Source organism: Erithacus rubecula, assembly GCF_903797595.1.
Source record: "Erithacus rubecula genome assembly, chromosome: 10".
In the NCBI taxonomy this organism is placed as follows: Eukaryota; Metazoa; Chordata; class Aves; order Passeriformes; family Muscicapidae; genus Erithacus; species Erithacus rubecula.
The window spans coordinates 21,730,041-21,750,627 of record NC_136662.1 but is presented as its reverse complement, the minus strand read 5'-3'; the positions used below and the strand labels follow the sequence as shown (position 1 = coordinate 21,750,627).

The 20,587-nt window shown below is 38.6% G+C and overlaps 1 protein-coding gene across 7 annotated transcripts in view; it reads right to left on the bottom strand.

Annotated features, from left to right (window-relative positions):
• OSBPL9 (oxysterol binding protein like 9) overlaps positions 1-20,587 on the bottom strand; it is a 56,605-nt gene that overhangs the window by 13,846 nt on the left and 22,172 nt on the right. For 4 of the 7 annotated variants that reach the window (XR_013775395.1, XR_013775396.1, XM_079314537.1 and 1 more), the window contains exons 4-8: positions 18,010-18,086; positions 9,398-9,493; positions 7,659-7,706; positions 2,945-2,974; positions 2,060-2,110 (exon numbers count right to left, since the gene is read on the bottom strand). Coding sequence is in view for 5 of the 7 variants with exons in the window: in XM_079314537.1 (XP_079170663.1) it covers positions 2,060-2,110; positions 2,945-2,974; positions 7,659-7,706; positions 9,398-9,493; positions 18,010-18,086 (302 nt within the window). In the remaining 2 variants the exon portion in view is untranslated. Of the gene's footprint in view, positions 1-2,059; positions 2,111-2,944; positions 2,975-7,654; positions 7,707-9,397; positions 9,494-15,725; positions 15,901-18,009; positions 18,087-20,587 lie in introns of those variants that run through there. The other 3 variants (XM_079314541.1, XM_079314540.1, XM_079314539.1) reach the window with 3 other exon arrangements.

The following is a 20,587-nucleotide window of genomic DNA, read 5'->3' as shown; positions in this document are numbered from 1 at the left end:
GGAAACAAAGACAGAATTCCCCTGTAGTCAACAAGTACAGTTGCCTGAGAGAGAAAGAAGATGAAGCAGAAAAAAGGTTATTAAAGTACTGGGAATTTTTTTTCCCCACTACATGTGGATCAACATCTTGCAATTAGCTGTGCATAAGGCACCCTTTAACCCACCTTGTCTTCAACAGCTCCAAAAGAGCTTTAGATATGGTTTAGCAAAAAACCAAGCAATAAACCTCCACTCCTTAGTGGATAAGCTCTCCTATTTACACTGGTTAATATTTAGTGGTACTGAAAGAAGCACTTCAAGGTCTGATTTAGTGCAACAGAAAGCAAGTGTTAGCAACTTTGTGGGATTCAAATTCCACCTGCCTTTACACTCACATTGTGGCTGGAGCAGTAAAGTCCTGAACCTGATCTAAATGACTGCATCTGCCACTACCAGTTTTGTCCATAATCAGCAAACCACCTAAAGAAATTCAAAATATGCTTAGCATCAGCATAAGTGGTCACATTTTTCTAACTCCCAGTAAACTCTCACAGAGCAGAAACAGGATTTTGTGTTCAACAGAAACAAGATAACTCAGCTGCCTATTACCAGCTCTGATCAACAGTCTGAAAAGAAGATTATAACTCTGCAATTTCACATTTGTTAATTACATAGCAGAGTTTTATAAAAAGAGTAAAATTTCATAGGAATTAAACCCCTGTGAAAATAAGAACTATTAAATACATTTATACAATAATTAAGAAAAAATGAACTGGTAATTCCTTGCAGTTTCTCAAACCACTTCCTTGATATAGCAAATCACATATAGATAAGAAAATCAGCATATTACCCTCTAACCTATCTGCAACTGACTCCATCAAATCCCTAAAAAATTACATATAGTCTACTGATTTCACTGCACTAAAACACCTCTAAATATACCCAGGACTAAATAACAGCAAATTAAATACTGAAAGGCTTTTCTTGCTGGCACTACAGTGAAGGATTGAAGTAGCATCACTGCATGTTAAATAAAGACTGTACTAGCTCCAAATTCATGTGGCACAAAACTATTTCAATGTTCCAACCCTAGTGCTTGTAAAAAAACAATAAAATTGGTTTTGTACAAATCTGTTAATTAACAAACATTTTCTTCACAAATTCCTAAATAATAGATATGAAAATTGAATTTCACAGAACATGCACGGATCCTTTCAGTGAATGACCTTTGATCCTGTAAGATTCTAAATACTTCAATTTTTTCAATTATGTGCAACATATCTGGCATCTAAAATGAAGATAAAACAGCAGTCTTGCAGTCCAAAGCCACAGCAAATAGTTGATTTAGATTAGAGAATAAAAAATAATTGAAGAGCCCACGCCTATTTCTGGATAAATCAGAATGTGTTCTGAGTAAATCAGCCTAAAATTCTGAAAATACCTTTATTTCTTCAGAAAATATCACCTCCCTCCACTTTGATCACAAGATGTAAATCAGCAGTTCATAATTAACATATCCTAAATACAGAATGTTAAACCTGTAAGAGCAGAATTTGACAACAAGTAAAACTCCCTGAATTTTAAAATCTAATGAAACATGTAGGTGAGAAGCATAAGTGCATTACCCACACTGTATTCTCAAATCATACAATTCTAACTTCAAGAAGTTCCAACATCATTGTGAACTTCAGACCTATGACAGACCTTGCCAAACAGGTTTCATTATTTTCATCATCTTTCATCCCTTTTTACTTGTTAGCCACACTCTTAAATGAAAGAGAAAGAAGAATTTCTTAAGTTCCTGTTCTGGAACCTGACATTTGTCTAAGTTCTTCTTTAGTCTAATAGCAAACTCTGCAAAAGAAAGTTTATCTGAAAGAACACTTGAACCAATGTGATTGTTACCATGAGCATTAACAGACTGCTATGGAACTCAGTATTTCAGAAACTTCATTAAATTAAAAGCATAAATCAACTTAGAATTGTTTTCTTGTTCCTGGATCATACAGAAGGCACCTTTAGGTTTCAATTAGATTACTGCTGTATCACTGAAATTCTGAATAGTTTACAGTGTACTTACTTTAGCAATCTGTAGCAACACAATGCAGTGTTTTATTGATTCTACCATGCTCTAGGAAAAGAAAAATATCAGAAAAAGAATGTGTTACCATCCCTTAATATTTGTATGCATTAGTTATATAGAATATTGGGTGTGAACTAAATGGACACTCACTTCTGTAGAAACCCTACTTCCCCTTCCCCCTTTTCTTTCCAGAGACAAAAGCACAGCAGCAGAAACCAGAAGTTTCCAAAGCCACACACAAGCCAGGCTGTCAGGTGAAATGCAGGTCAGCTCCAAGCCCCCAGAGTGCTGCAGGCAGGGAAATTATCATGGCAAGGGAGGCTCAGGGACCTGGGCTTGTTTAATCTGGAGAGGAAAAGGCTCAGGGAGACCTTATCAAGGGGGATCAATGTCTGACTGGGAAGGCAGGAGAAGACAGAGCAAGACTTCTCAGTGGTGCCCAGTAATAGGACAAGCACTGGCCACAAACAGAAATACAGGAAAATCACCTCAAACAGAAGAAAACACCTTTTATTCATTTATGGATGATAAAACACTGGAACAGATTGTCCAGAGAAGCTGTAAAGCTTCCAGCCTTGGAGTTACTCAAAACCCAAACTACATTTGGTCCTGAGCAACCTGTCCCAGCTGATGGTGCTCTGAGCACAGGGTTGGACTACAGACCTTCAGAGGCCCCTTCCAAACTCAACTATTCCATGATTCCAAGCTGCTGGACAGAAACCTGAACACAGCACCAGAACCAGGTTGCCTCTGTCATCACAATGTTGGACCTAATATGGATTCTCATTTTTCTGCAAAAAGGCTTTAAAAACTTTCCAAAGAAAATAAGGTGAATTTCATAATCAATATATAATAATTAAAAAAAAAAACCCAAAAACTTACATTAGTTGTTTCTTTGAGACCTTCAATTTTCTGTAAAAGAAAAATCAAAATAGTGCAATTAAAGACAGAATTTCCAGCATCTAGTTTGACCTAAATACTGTATAAACATCATATTTTAATTTTAAATTGGGGGAGGGAAAAAAGCCCTTAATCAACAAGTTAAGGACTATTTCCATATATAGACATAATTTTCAAGACAAGACTGAAGTTAAACTGGTAATTTAAGTTTAAAGATGACAAAGTTAAGATTTTCTCAACAGTGACATTATACATATTTACTCATTAAAATCTATACTTCATTTTTGCATAACATCAACAAAAATGAAATGCAGCATGAAGATTCTAAGTTCATTTTGTATCCTTATGCAGTGCACTGAATGGTGGCACATTTCAGCACTATTACATGGAGTGACCATTATTCAAGTACCATAAACATTTGCAGTTAAGCACAGCTTGAAACAAAACAGAATATAACAGTGCACACATGTTCCTGCTCTTTCTACACCTCCAGTAAAAGTGTTTCTGGAAATCTGCCTACTTCATTTTATCTAGAAACACTGGTTCATAGAGATTTCCTGTGTGGAACTGCACCTCAGGCATGCAAAAGGCATCTGCATGCCACGTCCCACACCAGCATGACCTGGTTCAGGAGCAGATGCTTCCTGTTGATGTCCTTGGCTCTGTCTGCAGATGGCAAAATCACTACACTGGACTCAGCACTGAACCTTTAATGCAATTACAGAACCTCTTTGTTTTGATTAATTTGAGTGTCTCATGTGACTTGAGTCACAATCTTCTTGATTGTTGAATAATCAAAGTGGGTAAAGGATCCTTTCCCTGCACCAGGCATTGCAAGCAAAAGCCTACAGCATAAGAGAACATGCAGCTTTAAATCCACAGAAATGAACAGTCCCAATTTGTGGATAAAACAGAAAACAATTGCAGGGACAGCCTCTTAGAAAATTCCTGGAGGGAATTTTCAGCTATGGTCCAGATATTATTCAAGACATGCTGCACATTTTCTCCAGGATTAATTGACAAGAGGTGGCCAAACAGAATCCAGACCCAGCCCTTCCTACTGGAAAGTCTGGACAATGTTTATCTGGGATATATCATATGAAGGATGTTATATCATTAAGTTATGTTACATTTACTCCTGCTTCTAATAGAGAAACATGCCAACAGCTAAGAAGCCTTGGCTTTGTTTTTTGTTTGTTTTCCATGTCTCTATGAGACATCCAGTCTAAACTTCATCAACACATATTGAAAAAAGCATTTAAAAAATACTTTTAAAATATGACAGTATAGAAGTTTTGAGCCCTTTAGCTCAAAAAATTGAATAGGCAATGCACCCAAACAAACAAATCTTGTTGGATGGCAGATGATGCAGCTGAAGGAGATCATGCAGTCTCAACTCTGTACAGCCAACTGGAGGCAGCCATCAGCAGCTTTGATCATTCTTTACTCATTTTTTCTCCCAATTTGTTGTAGAGTATTTACACACCAAATAAACTGAGATCTCAGTCCCTTCAGTGACATCAACTTTGCTGAAAATAAGAAAGTGACCTCAGACCATGTGATGCAATTCAGTGATGTTGGTTTGTCCCACCCATCTGTAATTTTCCAAACAGTTCACTGGGATATTGTTACCTCTTACACCCAGGTACAGGCAAAAGGCAATTTTGTCAAAGATCACATGGAAGATTGAGAGGGAAAAACCTCAAGACAAGCAGGTTTCTAAACTTTCAACAAATTATAGAACCGTAGTTTTTTCCTCTATGGAAATTAATCCTTTTGTGAGCTGGTCAAATCAAGCAGTGACAGTTTGCACTGTTCCAGTATTTTCACATTTGTGCTCTATGACCACCTTGTGAGAACACAGCACATTCAACTTTGATAATTAGACAAAATTGTAAGGAAAACCATAAGCAAATATGTTGAAGATAAAACATATTACCCATAAAAAAACAAAACAAAACCCCCCAAACATTCACTACTAACATTTTATCACCATTTTCTCTTTTCATCATTGCTAGTCTTTGAAAACTGATGTAGATAAAATTTTAGTAAGACAGTTCTAGTTTTCATTACCCCTAGTTTTAGGTAATGAATACACATATTTTCATCTGAAACACCAATTTCCTGCAGATCTACATTTGCAGAATGATGATTTAATTTACAATTGCAGAATGCAATTTGCTATATTTAATCTAATCAAACTGCAGGCTGCTGCTGAAACTACTCCCTCTACTTGATGCTCATTGCATCTCCTTGACATCTGATTTTTTAGGAAATCACTGAGAAAGCTAATTTTTTCTCATCTAACATGATTTTTGGCTTATTCAGTAATCATGTGACTACAGAGGGATCAGCTCATCCAGCACAGAGAGGCAGCTTACTCATGGTTGAGATCTGTAAAGTGCAACCCAAATCTGTGTGCTCAGCCTTGGATTTACTTCACAAAAAGCACTTGTTTTGAACCAAACAGCTTAAGCAGGTTGCACTTGCCTCCCAAATCTTGATAAGTAATGTCAGCTTTGTTCCAGCCTGCAAACATGCACCTCTCTGCTCTTCTGGTACCTTTGAGGGCTTCTGTTTTCTTCTCCCATGTGTGGTCAAGATAATTACACAAAACTTAACAGAAAAGCTGTCTTGAAGTTTCCAGCAGTAATATTCCAGTAATACTGGTAACACTGTAAGAAAGCAAGATCCTGTCTTTTCTTCTCCTTGAAACAGCAGTACTCTCAGATCAGATCACACCCCCTCCTTCCCCTCCTCTGCTATCAGATACAAACACTGTACCCCAGCAGGAGATTCAGCAGAACTGGCAGCACTGCTGGTTGTGCACGATCCCCCCATACCCTGCTAGCTGCATCTCTGCCAGAACAACAATGCAGCACAAGGAATTCATGCAATTCCCAATAATATTTTCATCAGGCCTACATCTGCACTGTCTTTGTCCAAATTCAAGAGATCACCACATCTCAGAAGGAAGATATCCAGGAGATCTTGAAGCATGTCAGAACACCTACAACCTGTGTCATCATCCTCAAAAGGCCAAATATTCTGTAACTAAAAGCCAGCTCACCCAATGCTCTGTGAACTTGCAAAAATAACAGCTCAAGTTTAAAATCCCTGGTCATAAACAGTTGCAGAACAGCACTCAGCTGCTTGGGAAGTACTTCAAACTCAAATACCCAAAACTTGTTTCTTTGGAGGAAAGAACTATGGGTTTGATAGAAGTCCCCTGCAGATTACACTCAGTTCATAATCTGATAGCTGAACCATACTTCCATAAACAAATAGGGAAACAGCTAAATACTGTACAAAAAAAACCTCTCAGTACAGGAAGAGATGTGATCAAAAGAGTGCTTTGTCAAGTCTTTTTCATTTTTAATAGAGAATAAATGGAATCTGTAGTAATAGCAATCCTCATCAAGATTTAAAAGCAGAGGACGCCAACCTCTTCTAAATGAGCCTCCCCTTTCTCTATGAAGTCAATCTGTCCCACAGATATACCTTGCAGAGATAAATGAAGAAGTCAGCACACGTGGAAAGTCTCTAGGGATTAGGAGCACTGCCACAGGAAAAAAGAAAGTACTGCCTGATCTGCAAAGTAGCATCTGGAGGGAGGTCAAAATGGAAGGACAACTCTTCCCAGTAAGACACACTGAAGGAGAAATACAAAATCCTTAGACCTGACTCTTGTGGTCAGTTGTCTACAGATTAAACACATTGACAGAGATGTACTTCAAAGTTCTTTTAAAAGCCTGTACATGAGAAAGAACTCCCCAGGACACCACCTAACACATCAGGTAAGATGAATAACACTTGAAAGGTCACAGCCATTATAAAGAAGTAAAAATTATTACAGAAAGCATCAAAGAGTTTTCAAAATGGGAACCAAACACCAAGGGAACAAAGCTTGTTTGCCACAAGAGACATTCAGGGAGGGAACAAGGATGAAATACACCACTATTTCATGATACCAGAATTACTGCATTTGCTGAAGGGAAGCAATTCCTCTCTAATAAACCCTTCATAAGGAATTGTTAAATCCTTCCTCTACACACACAGATTAATAAATGACACTTAATGCCAAGCCCACACCACCAAAGGTATGTGCCAGCCTTTCTTAACCAGTGCTTGAACTCGGACCTGCAGAGCTGATTTTGGGATGGAACAGGACAAACAGGATGCAAGAACACAAGCCATTTAATTGAATTACACCCTTGCTTAAAGGGCAGGGCTCCCCACTACTACATTTCTGGCACCCTCCCTTCAGTGAATAAACTGTGGTACTCTCTGATTTCCAGTGTCACAGACCTACACAGGATACAGACTGATTATGTGAAATACATGATTAGGAGTATTTATTATTTTTCCTGTGGAATAGCCTTGTAATTCCTACCAACATTAAACACTCATCCTCGCTAAAGATTAAAAACCAGCAAATTTAAGTTCAAATGTTTTCAACACTGTTGGATAGAAAAGGAGCAATTACTTCTGACAGACTGAAACATTTTTTAATGCGGTGATGGCCATTACTACTAAATTCTTTTTGGCAACTCAGTCACACCACAACTGTTTTAAGTTATTCAACTTGCTTGAATTGATTTTGACAACTCAATAAATGTGTAATTAGTATTCCTACTGCAGCAAACTGATGCACAAAAACATCTGATAAACAATTTTAAAGATAAAATGTACTTGCTTTTCTCTGTTCATCATCTTTGCAGTTCTGGAGTTTTTCATCAAAGAGCTAAAAGAAAGAGATACTTGTGAAAATACTGAAAGTGTTATCAGACAGAAACACCAATATCTCAAAACCAAAACCATTTAGTAAGTCATACAACACTGGTATTAGGATTCAGCGCTGTTTTGGCCTAAAATTTCTTATTTGTAACTAATTTCTCACATCATCCTATCCCACAAGAGACCAAATCTCACAGCTAAGCCTGACAATTCTACCATGATTTGAACAAAAAGGTGAAGTTAAGTAACATAACTGAACTCACCCAGTTGCCTTTCTTCTATTTCAGCAAAAACCTTTGGGGTATAGGAAGCATTTAACCAAAAGAGCTTTAACTCTCATCAACCCTTCAAGGTACCTTGATTCAGGTTCATGATCCAAATCATGCAAGATTCGTAAGCACATTTTTTGGGGAAGATATGACTTCCTTGCACTAATATATGTTTATTTTCTTAAAAGTGGGATATGAGATGCAACAAAACCAAGTGAAACAAACCTTCACTGAGAAGCCTGCATGTGTATTTAACACAAGCTGAGCTGAAAGCACTTACCTTAACTTACAGTTACAGTAACAACCATGGAGTTGTTCAAGGAAGAGAAAAGTTACAGGTAATGCCAAAAGTTCATCACATCCACCCTTTGTAGCTTAGGGAAGAGGATGTAATTTTTAGGAAGTGAGCTGCAGCTTTTCACTCAACTGCCTGCCTCAAACCTACTCATGTGCTCCCTTTCCCTTGAGGGCTGATTCCTACTTCCAAAAATAGACTGTGATCTTGGTCTCTGTCCATCCTCAAACTGACTCATCTTTCATTATTAATTAATTTCTATCCCCCTCCCCCCAGCTGGCCTGAAATAACAATTAGAAGGTGTAAAGATTCAAATACCTTCTGTCAGTGCAGTGATGGCTTCAGAATGGCAGACAAAGACAGCTCCTTATCAAGTCTTTGCAGGGTAGCTCTGAATTTTGTTTTCATCTCTTCTGCCTATCTTCATTTTTGTTGCTGTGCTCACCCCCTTCTCCACCCTATCCTCCAACTGAATTTTTGCTGAATATCCCACATGCAATACTTGCACATTATATCAGGGAAAAAAATCCAACCCAGCAGAACTGAAGCAATTTTAACAGCAATTTTAACCTGCTGAATCATGAGAAAAAGGTGTCCTAAGCAGCAGCAAAAAGTGTTTTTCTGAATAAGGTGAATACTGAGAGATATGACCTCACTGTTCCTCAAATTCCCAGCTATTCTTAAAATAAAAAGTTTAAGAGATCTGTATTGTACAACATTCCTACAGAACGCTTTCACTCAAGGACAAAGCACAGATTATCAACCACCATTGCAACAAAGTCTGAAACTATCTGCAACTGTAGTTACACATCACTTGACAAAACCTTCTCAAGATAGATTTTAAAATGCTATGAGCAACACGATTTAATTATGCTTTAAAATGAAATTTAACACATTTAACCTTGCCATTTCCATAAAGGTTTTATATAAAATAGAATCTTTCAGCCATTGTAAACCCTTTTACATAAATCTGCTTGAGACACTCTAATTTTTAATTCCTTTTTAACAATCCTAAGAGAAAGGCATTTTCATCTTGACTGACTCTCTCTGTTGTGCTTCCTTTCAAGCTGGCCTTGAAATCCAGCCTGATAAGCAGACCCCCAAGATAGTAAATGCAGCATTTAGTTGCCATACCTTCAACTGGTCTATCAAGATCTGTAAGTAAGCATCAGCCTCAGTAAGTTTCTTGTCAAAATCATGAACACTGGGAACAAATCCTGAATCCACACCCTAGAAATAAATAAACAAATAAAAATCAAATATTTAATTAGTGTTTCAGAGGAGAAAAAAATACAACAACAATATGGTTTTGCCTGCCATCTGACTGAGAAAATGCTGCCTTGCCTCTCATCCTGCCACGTGCAAACACAGGCACACAGCTGAACACATTTGGCTCCTATTTGCAGCTAAATCAGTAGCAGCAAATTGGTCCACATTTTCAGAGGGGGTATAATCATCACACACCAGAGTATTTCATTACTTCTGATTGAACAAATCCTCTTAAATTACACTGATTAAAGTTTCTTTATAAAATATAAAGGAGAATTCACATTTTTTTAAGACTGTCTTGTGATTCCATATCCTTACATTTCAGCTAGGGAAGCCCAAATCCTACCCAACAGGATAACTGCACTTTTCACACTTCAGACAGTATTGCTCAACTCACAGCACCCTAGCTAAGAACTGCTAAATATTTTCTTAAATACTTTTGATCTGGAAAGTTCAAAATTATTAGTCCTGGTTGCCCTAGTTCCTTTACAGTTATAATGATTTGCATCCTTGTCATTGCATCTGAATTGTGACATTTTGTTGCACATAAACCACCAAAGACAATGTATCACTGTGATGAGAATGATTACTTTTATATTTTCTTGCTTGGAAATTTGTTTCTCCTAATAATACAACACTCAGAGCACACTTCTGTATATAACATAATCTCTATGTTTAAACAGATACACCATTGATTTAAAGACCCAAACAAATTCCCACTGGCATACCACATCTTTATTTAGAGGAAAGAAAAGAGAGGATTCTTGATTACTTCAGCCTTCGTGCACATATGCTATGTAAACACATTAAAGGTTTATTTATATAATACCTTTAATGCAAATGGACCTGTGAAACAAATACTGAAGGACACTCAGCTAGAAAAAACTGTAGAATGTAAGATGAACATACTTAGGAAGAAAAACACATGAAGGATAAAAAAGCAACCATCAGTTAGAACATAATCCTGAGAACATCACAGCATGACAGCTTTGCTACCAGCCTCAATATTTTCACCTGTATTCACACTGATTTCAAACAGGACAGCTTCACACTCTTTTGAAACCATTAACTCCTGTTTGACTGCTGAGGATCTCTAGAGTCTGGGCATGTAAAGATCAACCAGTGGGGAGAAACATTTCACATGGAGGAAGATGGGCAAACGGTCTTTCTAAAATTCCACATTAGTGTATTTTTTTTTGCATTGTTTGCTCTGTCAGAACAGACAATTTCTCCTATTTTTGTATTATATTGGGCCCTCACAGTAAGAGTTTTATTGATGGCTCTTTAGAAGTGTGAGTACTTTTATGCAGTAGTGGAATGACTTGTACAGTATCACACACAGCCTAAAACACAAATCCATCTACTGACTGTAGAAAATATTATTCTTTAATCATTTGCTACAGACAGGCATGCAGATCTTGACAACAGCTCTACACAGATGGGTTTGTAATAAAAAAAAAATACTTTACCTGTATTAGACATTTTTAATTCAGTCCTCACTCTGTGACTACTAATATGTAGCTATCTGGTATTTCTAGTGGTGACTTAAAGATAAAATGCCATTCTTAAATTTCAGGCTCTTAGAACTAAGGGAAAAGCTAATCAAAACATTCAGTGCTACAACTGAGCAGACACCCACACAAAACACAGAGTGAAAATTGCAACCTCAGAAATTCTATTAGAAAATTAAAACTTCAAACAATGTAAAGAAAAAGCCATAAAACCAGTAAAGTGTCAAGCTGAACATAACAGAGATGAAACATTAGAATAATTTTGCAAAGCACAGGTACTTAAAGCTGCAGAACCTTGCTAGTTTGCTCTTGGGTAATTAAGATGAAATTTGATAACCTTCTCAGCAAATTTGTTAGTCTGTGTTATATGAGATTAGGTTAATAATTTAAATTCTCACAGTTTTAGAATTGAAAACCAAAAGATACTTGGAAAAGTTGAGCAATACCATAGCAGAAGCAGCCTGCATAAATAGCAAACAGAATCAATCAGTATTCCAAACCCAGCAGTAAGTTAAAAGGAGGAGATACACAAAGTGCAGGTTTGCACAACAAATGCTTATTTCTTGATTTTCTGGTCACTCAAAGCCACAGTAAAGGTAAAATGGGGACACTCTCTCCTTCCCTGTCATGAAGGGAATGAGGTTTCAAAAGAAACAGGTGAGCAGTCACTAGAATGGCATTTCACAGCTTGGTAAACTTGTACATTAGGAATCTGCACATCTCAACTAGCAATCAAAATTTTATGAGGAACTTGTAAAATACACTGCTCACCTATTCACAGGCTGACAAACAGGCTGCCTGCAGATATTGTTGAACCTTCACCCTTGAAGGGCAAAGTTCCAAACTCAACTGGATTTGACCTTTGACAACCTGATCTAAAGTAAAAGTGTGCCTTGAAGTGAGAAGGTGTTTGGAACAGGTGATTTCCTGATGCCTTCTCCAGCTGTAGACTATTCTACTGCTATTCTAAAATAAGTATCTTCAGATTATGGAAAAGAACAGGAATTCAGACTATTTCTGAAGATCAGGAATACATTGACTTTATTTTACTGTCTGAAGCAGTGTAACTTGTTTTTCCATTTAGTAACTACATCTATTAGTAAGTATATTTTATTAACCTCAAATAAAGACTCTGTGTTCAGTAAGTTTAAAAGAATTAACAGATAAAATAGCTTCAGAAGCAAGCCATTTAAAAAATTTCAGTCTGGCCAACACCTCCCAAACCAAGAAGTTTGGTGTCAAAACAAGTTGGTTGATGTCTGACTGCTTCCCACCAACAAAACCATACTGATAAGAACTCTAGAGAAAAAAGAAAAAGGTATCATAACATTCTTTCCCTGATCCTCCCTCCCTCCCACAACTCCTGTCCTCCCCTTCAGGACACATAAAAAGTTTAAGGCCCAGACTCTCCAGGGCACATCTCAATGCCAGTGTTTGCAGACATTATGGTTTTATTAGGAAAGTTTCCATGCTGGTCTTGAGTTGAGGAAACAATTCCCATGCTAACAGTAGTGCAAAATTATTCCCTTCATACACAACATTTTTTTTTTTGTTCTTTTTGAGGAGGTAAATAGGAGGGCAACAACAAAACATAACATAATTAAAAATACATTTCATGAGCCTTATTTTCACTACAGAACTGCTAGCACCAAGGGAGTTTCATGTTGTTTCCTTCTCCTCCAAATTAGAAGTCACACATATCTCTAATGCATTTGTATTCAACATTTCTCCATGCTGAGAAGTAATTCAGCCTAATTTAAACCAGTTCTTTCAAACTCGGATGAGATGAAAAGATTGCATCATTCTAAGAAGGAGCATAACAGAAAAATTCAACTATATTTCTCAAATAAAAGCATTACAATAATAGCTTTCCTGGGGGAGGAAGATAGAAGAGTACAGAGTAGAATTTCTAATCTTTTTGAAGACACTTCTTCCACATTCTTCATCCAATTAGGATTCCAAATCCAACAAAAAAAATCCCTGTGTAAGTTAGTTTGAAGGAGTAAATAAGAATGTTTTCCTTTCATCCACAATATCTCATGAGAAACATATCCCCTCCCTACATCATGCTTCATTTTGATGAGCTGGACATTGCCTATAAGGATCACTGATAAAAAATTCAAGAAAAACATTTCTGAAACCTCATGAATACCAGGTGTATCTTAAGAGTCCCATTCCTTTACTTTTATCATCTATAATCACTGAAGATAATGCATATGTTCTAGGGTATTCAGACACTATCCTGATTATTTCATTAGCAAAATCTGAACAGGGCAGCATGGCTGCCAACCCTATGCCCTCCCACTAGCACTTGAAAAACATGTACACTGGATATAGTCATAATCTCATAAAAGTTTCAGTTTTATGCAAGAATTCTTGACTCACACTAGAAGCAGCACTGAAAAGCCAGTTAATAATAATACAATATACTTTAAGTATAATATACTTAAGATATAAGGAAGTTTTACTCTACCTTGTGTTCTTGCTTGCAGCTTTAGAAAGGTCAGAAAAAATCCTGGTTAATGTGATCCTAAGTGAACTCCTACTATCAACATTTCATAAACACGTTCCAAAAATGAAGGGGAAACAACTCAGTTTCCCTGCTGTTTACTCTAGCCTTTACTCTGCCCTTTCTTTTGAGTCAGCATAAACATTTACCTTGTCACATAAACAACTCAATGTGGAAACTAATCAGGGTTAAAAATAAACTCAGAGAGAGCAGCAGGAAAAGCAATTTTTAGTTCCAAATTCTACCCTTCTTGCCACACTGACTCTTCCCTTTTGCTAGAAGTGAGACAGGACTGCTTCCAGCTGCAGCACCAAGTCCCACATTTTGGTGAAGCCATGGTATAATTCAGTGTTTAAGCCATTGTTATCTACTCTTAACAGCAGCCAGCACAGACCACTTATTGGAATCAAGTTTTTTTACCATTTGTTACTTAGAAAGTAAACATCTTTTTTAAATTATGGAATTATCAACCTACAAAGCAATTAATTTTCACTTAATTCCTGTTACTTTCATGGTCCCATTAGAAATGGCCCACCTTCAAAATTTCAGTCCCTTTAACTCTGGAGTCCACTTAGAGGCTGAAGTAGCTTAGTGTAGATCAAATAAAGAAGCTACTCTGTTATTGTGGTCCTAAGACATGAACTATCCATTATAACTCACGAGACAATTCCAGAGCCAAATTCCACTGCCCTGAAGTACTTGAAGCACTAGAGTGCTCCCAGGATGTACTTGACAGACAGCAAGGAAAGCAGGACATGCCCTGTCTGAATGGGACTGCTGGCTGACATGAGATGCTGCTGAGGAACTGAAGAAAATGCAACAACTTTTCTCCCCACACAAACATGAAACTTTAGCCACAATATGCCTTCACCCCATGCATACCCTTCCCCTTAGGTCCTGTGGGTATGAGGCAACTGCTGTGCTGCCACTGCAAAGCCAAAGGCCTGCTAATGTCACAATAATAACAATTTGGGGGATAAGGGGAAAACGCTGGGGGGTTCAGGATGGCAATTCCAGTATTAACACACCATCTGTTCAATGACTTTTTCCATAGACAAAGCTAATACTAGAACTACAATGTGTATTTTTAGCAATCAAATTAATACAAGTGCATACAAGAAAACAGCATGCTTCAGTTCCAAAATTCAAACAAATCAGCTTCAAGTGTATCTGAAACATTTCCTCCCTATTGTTGTTCCCTTTGGATACAACATTACTAATTGTCAGCCCCCTGGACAGTTTTGCACATTCTGTGTATTTATGACTCAGTTCCTTGACTGTAGCTCATTTTAAGGTTTGGGGGAAGGGGACAGAAGAAGTGTGTTTTATTCTGTGTTTCAAAAACACTTACACTATAAATAATGGAAGGAAGGACAAAACAACAGAACATTTAGGCAAAAATAAAATCAGCAAGATTAATCGGACTAGAGAACACAAAGACAGCACTTCACCTCTCCACCTCGCATTAACTCATAATCCTTCCTGATTTGGTTCACACAATGCACGAACCACTTGGGCTTTGGTACAGTTTCTCACAGCTCAAATGAGTTTTTGGTACAGTGAAGTCAACTTTAAGTCTGACTTTCAAACTTGAGCACTCCTGTACCAGCACAGGCAGACTGAAAGCAGCATGGAAAAAAAGACTCTGAAAAGATACAACTTGGGCAAAAAATATATGCCTAAAGGTTTTAAGTGACTGTCAACCACATGTTTAGTTAGCGACAGAAACTATAACCTAAGAAAATGCCTTTATAGAAAATAATCTGTGCCGCGGCACTCAAACCCCGCCATCCCGCTGAGCCAATAATCCCCCAACGAACCCGCTTGACTGTTTCGCCGGAAAGAAAAGGAAAGCGAAAGAACATCAAGTTCACGAAGCGCCGTTTTAGCCAAGGGCTACTGAAGCCAAGGCGTGTCTGTGTATGCGGCCAGCAGCATCCCCGCGGGCACACGGACCCCGCGGCCCCCTCTGCTGCCGGAGCCACCCGGGCGCTCCGTGCCCGCTGCCCGCGGTGCCCGGGCGGGGACGGGCAGCGCCAGCGCCCTCGGCCGCCAAGGGCAGGGGCTCGCTGCCCGCTCCGGAGGGGCCCGGCGCTGCCCCAGGGACACCCGCAGCCCCGTCCCTGCTGCCCCCTGTCCCTGCTGCCCCCCGCCCCTGCTGCCCCGTACTCACACCGGCCATCCCTCGGCGCTACGAGCGGAGCGCAGCGCAGCGCAGGAGCGGGGCCGCCCGCCCGCCGGGCCCCGGCAGCGCCGCCTCCAGCAGGGCGGGAAGGGGCGGGATGGGAAGGGATGGGCAGGGATGGGCAGGGCAGGACCCCCGGCCGCGGCCCCGCCGAGCGCGTCACGGACCAGGCGAACGGAGATTGGAGCGGGACCGGCCCGGCCCCGAGAGCCACGGCAGGGGGAGGGAGGGACGGAGCGGGGAAGCCCAGCAGGGCCTGGCCGGCCATGGAGGGGATGTTTCTGCCTGGATTCACCCCGCGCTCGGCCCCGCGAGCATCCCCCGAAACTTCGGCCCCTGCTCGTTCCGCCCGCACGTCCCATCCGTGATAGTGAACAGAATGAAGACCTCACCTCCTAAGCCATGAAAGAGGGAGATTTGGCAAGGAGACGCAGTCGTGTTTCCTTCTTAAATCAGTGCCTGCTCAGCAGCCCCCGTGCAAACCTTCGCAGTTCCTGAATGGGGGTGTAAGTGAACACCACTCCACAAACAAGGGCCAGACGCTAAAAGGTTACATTACCCATACGCTGAAAAAGGTTCTTATAAATGAGTGGTGAGTACACAGCAGTGGCCCACAAAGTATTACATCCAACAGTGAATATCCTTAAGAGTATGTACTCTATTCTGGCTTTTCTTAGTACTCTATTCTGGTTTTTCAATTATTCCCTCAAACACTACTAGACAAATTACTAACTTGGGCTTCTTTTTTTTCCCCCTAAATATATCTTACTCCTTTGAAAAACACCAGGAACGTGAACAGTTATGTAATGGGAAACAGTTCCATTATTAGCTGATATCATGAAATCTATTTCTGCCACTCACAATTTCTAGAGAGTATGGAAGTGTACATTTTGATGAAATTAATGTAATATTCTAGTGTTTCATTCCTTGACTCTGTATCTCCATGTCATAAAAAGCCTTCCAGGTGGAGAAAACAACACAGATTCCTTTTACTTCATTTCAGACCCTAAACAGGACCACTCACATTAACCTATTCAATTTCTAAGCTGAGGATGGGGAAAGAGGCATCCCGTGGGAGGGGGCTCAGCCCTTCTACATCCACATATTGTGTGTCCAAATGGAGAGATTACTTTTAACATACTCATGGCATTTTATGAGGAGTAAAAAGCTAATTGTCAAATGGGAATTTTGATCCAGGGATCTTCTATTATCTAGAAAATTTGTAGTGATTTTTAATGGATGAAAAAAGGTTGACACCCACTGTCCAATACGTAAATTTACCGAGGTAGTACAAGTGTCTAAAGTTGGATGTTCTAGAACTCTTTAGATTGGGGAAATGGCATCTAAATCAGTCTTCATAAGCTTCTCTTTTTGTGATATTAGAGATTTTACTCCTTTTTCACACTGAACCAAATGTTAAGAGACCTAATTCTCTTGCCATACTACAAAAGCACAGCCAAAGCTTTATTCAACACAAATAATGAACACCTGCTTTATGATTTCTACACTGGCAACAGACACTTATATGGTACAAACCAAATCCCTTTCATGAGAGTTTGGGTTTCTCTGTAGGGCAAAAATAAATGTGCAGCAAGTCTCATAGAGATGTCCAGTTCTAGAATATCAAGAAACTGATCTTAGATCATAGAACCACAGAATATTCAGAGCTGGAAATGACCCACAATGATGACAGAGTCCAACTCCTGACATTCAGTAATTAAAGCTAAGAACCATCCTCAATCCAACCATCTGTCTTTAGAACCAGAAAACCACTGCTACCCAGCTTACACACTGATATCCAGCATCAAATGAGCTATTTACCATTGTTGTCATCCAGAAAGAGGTTCAATGCTGCTATCTCATTTTAATTTCCAAGTTAGTGTCATACATGCACACAAGAGGCTTGACCCAAAAAAGGACTCCTACTTTTACCAAAAAATAACAAAAATCCCCAACCAAAATGCAAATCAAATATACAACAATAAATCCAGAACCTTACCATAAATATACATCATAAATAGAGTTAATGGTAACTATATATATAATAAGTATGAGTTAATAAAGGAAAGACTCATTCTGACTTTCCATCAGGGTATGACAAGAAAAATGCGACAGACTCGAACCTAAACAGATGTTTTACTGTATCCAATTGTATAGGCTATAGAATAGTCAGATATTATACAGGATGTGTTGGATATTAGCAGCCATGCCACTATATTTCATTGCTTAAAAAAAAAAAGTAAAACAAGTGAAAACTGAAAGTGAAACTTGCCTGAAGTTGGAGGGTATGGCGGAGGATGGTGTCCTCTAAAGCGTGGATCCACTTCTCCCTCTCATCTGCATCTCGAGCTGAAAAAGTATTCAGAAGATACTGTCAAATCACATGCAGTCTTATTTACTAAAAGGCATAGGCAAACAGATCTGATGTTCATATTGAATATGGAAATTAACCATACTGTCTTTGTTAAGCACCAAGCACATAATTCCAGTTGTCTTAGTATTGTGTTTTTTCTTCTGTGGTTACAGCTCTGCCCTTTGTCCAGCTTTAGGGGAACGCAGGTAAAGAGTTTGCACAAACATTCCTCACTTAATTCATTTAGTAATTTTAAAATTTTCTTATTTACAAGAAAATAACCTGTAATAAATTACCCAGTAACTCTACTTCAGTATGGACATAATAACTTTCAGGTATAGATTCATAATACAGGATAAACCCCCCAACAGGTCACTGGTGTGAATAATGAAGCACAAAGAATAATCCTAAATATACAACAAACATTAAAATGAAGAAAATCCTACACTAAAAGTGCTTTCTTTCCCTCCTATCCCCAGTACAGACATGTCACCTCTACTTCACTACTCTGAAACAGTTCCTTGCTGTGCTCCAGGAGTGCTTAAAAACAAAGGAGCAGAGTCAGTGGACTCCAGGTAAAGAAAAAAGGGACAATTCCAGAGGCATTAAATAGACTCTAAACAAACTGGCCTCCAAACGGATTGAGAATAGTTATCAACAATTGTTTCTAGTTCCCCATTCAAAGGGAAGATATTAAAAGAAACAGGAAGCCTGATAAAAGCAAGGAAAATTTAAGTGATCTAGCACCTATTATGAATCAGTGAACTGAGATTTCTATCTCACTTATTTTTAAGGAGTTTAGAGGAAATATCCTTAGGTTATACTGAAATGTACTCTCCAGCTCAAAATGCTTTGTTTAAATGTTCCCTTCCTTATCTTTTTGTTTCCATTGCTTTTACTTTTTGAAATTCTGCAGCTTAAACCTATCGCTACTTAAAAATGCCCCAAGTCTTCTGAATTTGTAGATTTTTTTTTAAATTCCCCAAAGATAACCCTAACAATTTTAATATAGGCATACTACACTGTTAACTTCAGCATATATACACTAATTATGACAAGTTAACTAAACCATCAGGAAAGAATTGACAATGTATGTGTTAGTGAGATTAATTAAGAATATCTTTTTAATATATAAAATTGCCTGGAGCCTAACTGATGAGGTGGCTCACAAAACAGTGGGGCAAAACTTCTACTACACACAAGGTAAAAGACTGAAATCTATCTATTTTTTCCCTGAAAATACAAATTTTTCCAATCTACTACAAGACAATACTTATTCACTGTTCTTTTAAAATAACAGAGTATGAGAAATTGCCACAGGCATTTTGGCCACAATACCATTAATCTGAACAAATTAAAACTAGACATAAGGGGAAGTGGCTACCAAAGTGCTTTCAGATGCACAGAGAAAGCCACACAGAAAGAGGAAGAAGTTAAAGTAATCAAATGTTACTGAGAACAGCAGGTGACTTTCCTGCAGAAAATGCAGCAAATATTAAAAAGCTGGATATGACATTTTGATACTCTCAATAGCTCATTAGAAAGAACTAACTCACAGGACTCTTCTTACTGGTGATCCATATTTTAATTGAGAAGCTGAAGCAGGCACTGAGGACAAGTTTATAATGCAGTGAAAGCAGACAGGATGGAGGGACAGAGGCTCTGTGAACCCTGCCCAGTGACTGCATTACACTAAATAAATTTTGCAACATGCAAATCACAGTTTTTCTTTTCACATTCTGTACACACATGCACAAACAAACACTGTTCTTTTTGCACAGCATAGATTACACCTTAACACTAATTGCAACTACTGAACTAGTCAACTAGAATCAATCTTAATGCTTCTTAGTTCCTTTTGTTCTGCTTACCAAAACCAGGCTCCTTGGCCTAGTCCTGCTATACATATCAATCAAGTTTATTCTTCCTGTAGCAGTCACCACTAAACATATATAGCTACCTGTGTCATTAATCTATCAGTATTTGAAATGTATCAGTGTTTTAAATGTTCAAAGGTGTGTTCAAAAAAACAGTGGTTAGCATTATTTCAATGTGTGTAAGGTTTCTTGGGTTTGTTTTCTGTTTTGCTGTGCTGGTTTTTTTTAACCACCATCTCCCAGTCCCAAAAAACATCTTACTGGGGAATTGAGGTACACTGAGGGGCTATTAAGTAATTCATGGGAGACAAATATCCTATGTTGAAGGGTTTTTTTCCCACGATTATTTAAACTAAAAAGGAAACAATCAAGCTACAGACCAGTGAATTAATCCTTGTATTGCAGCAGGATTCCTGTGATCTTCCATACTGCCAGCAAAAAGAGGTCACAGTATTAGTTAAACACTAATCTCAATATACAGTAGCCCATTAACAAAGGTTATCACATTCTGGCTTGGATCTGAATCCCCACCAGAATAGAGAGGCCTTACAGCAGCAGGGAAGACCTAGAAATCAATCAGTTCCAAAATGAAACTGACTTTCCCATGCTCATTAATAAAC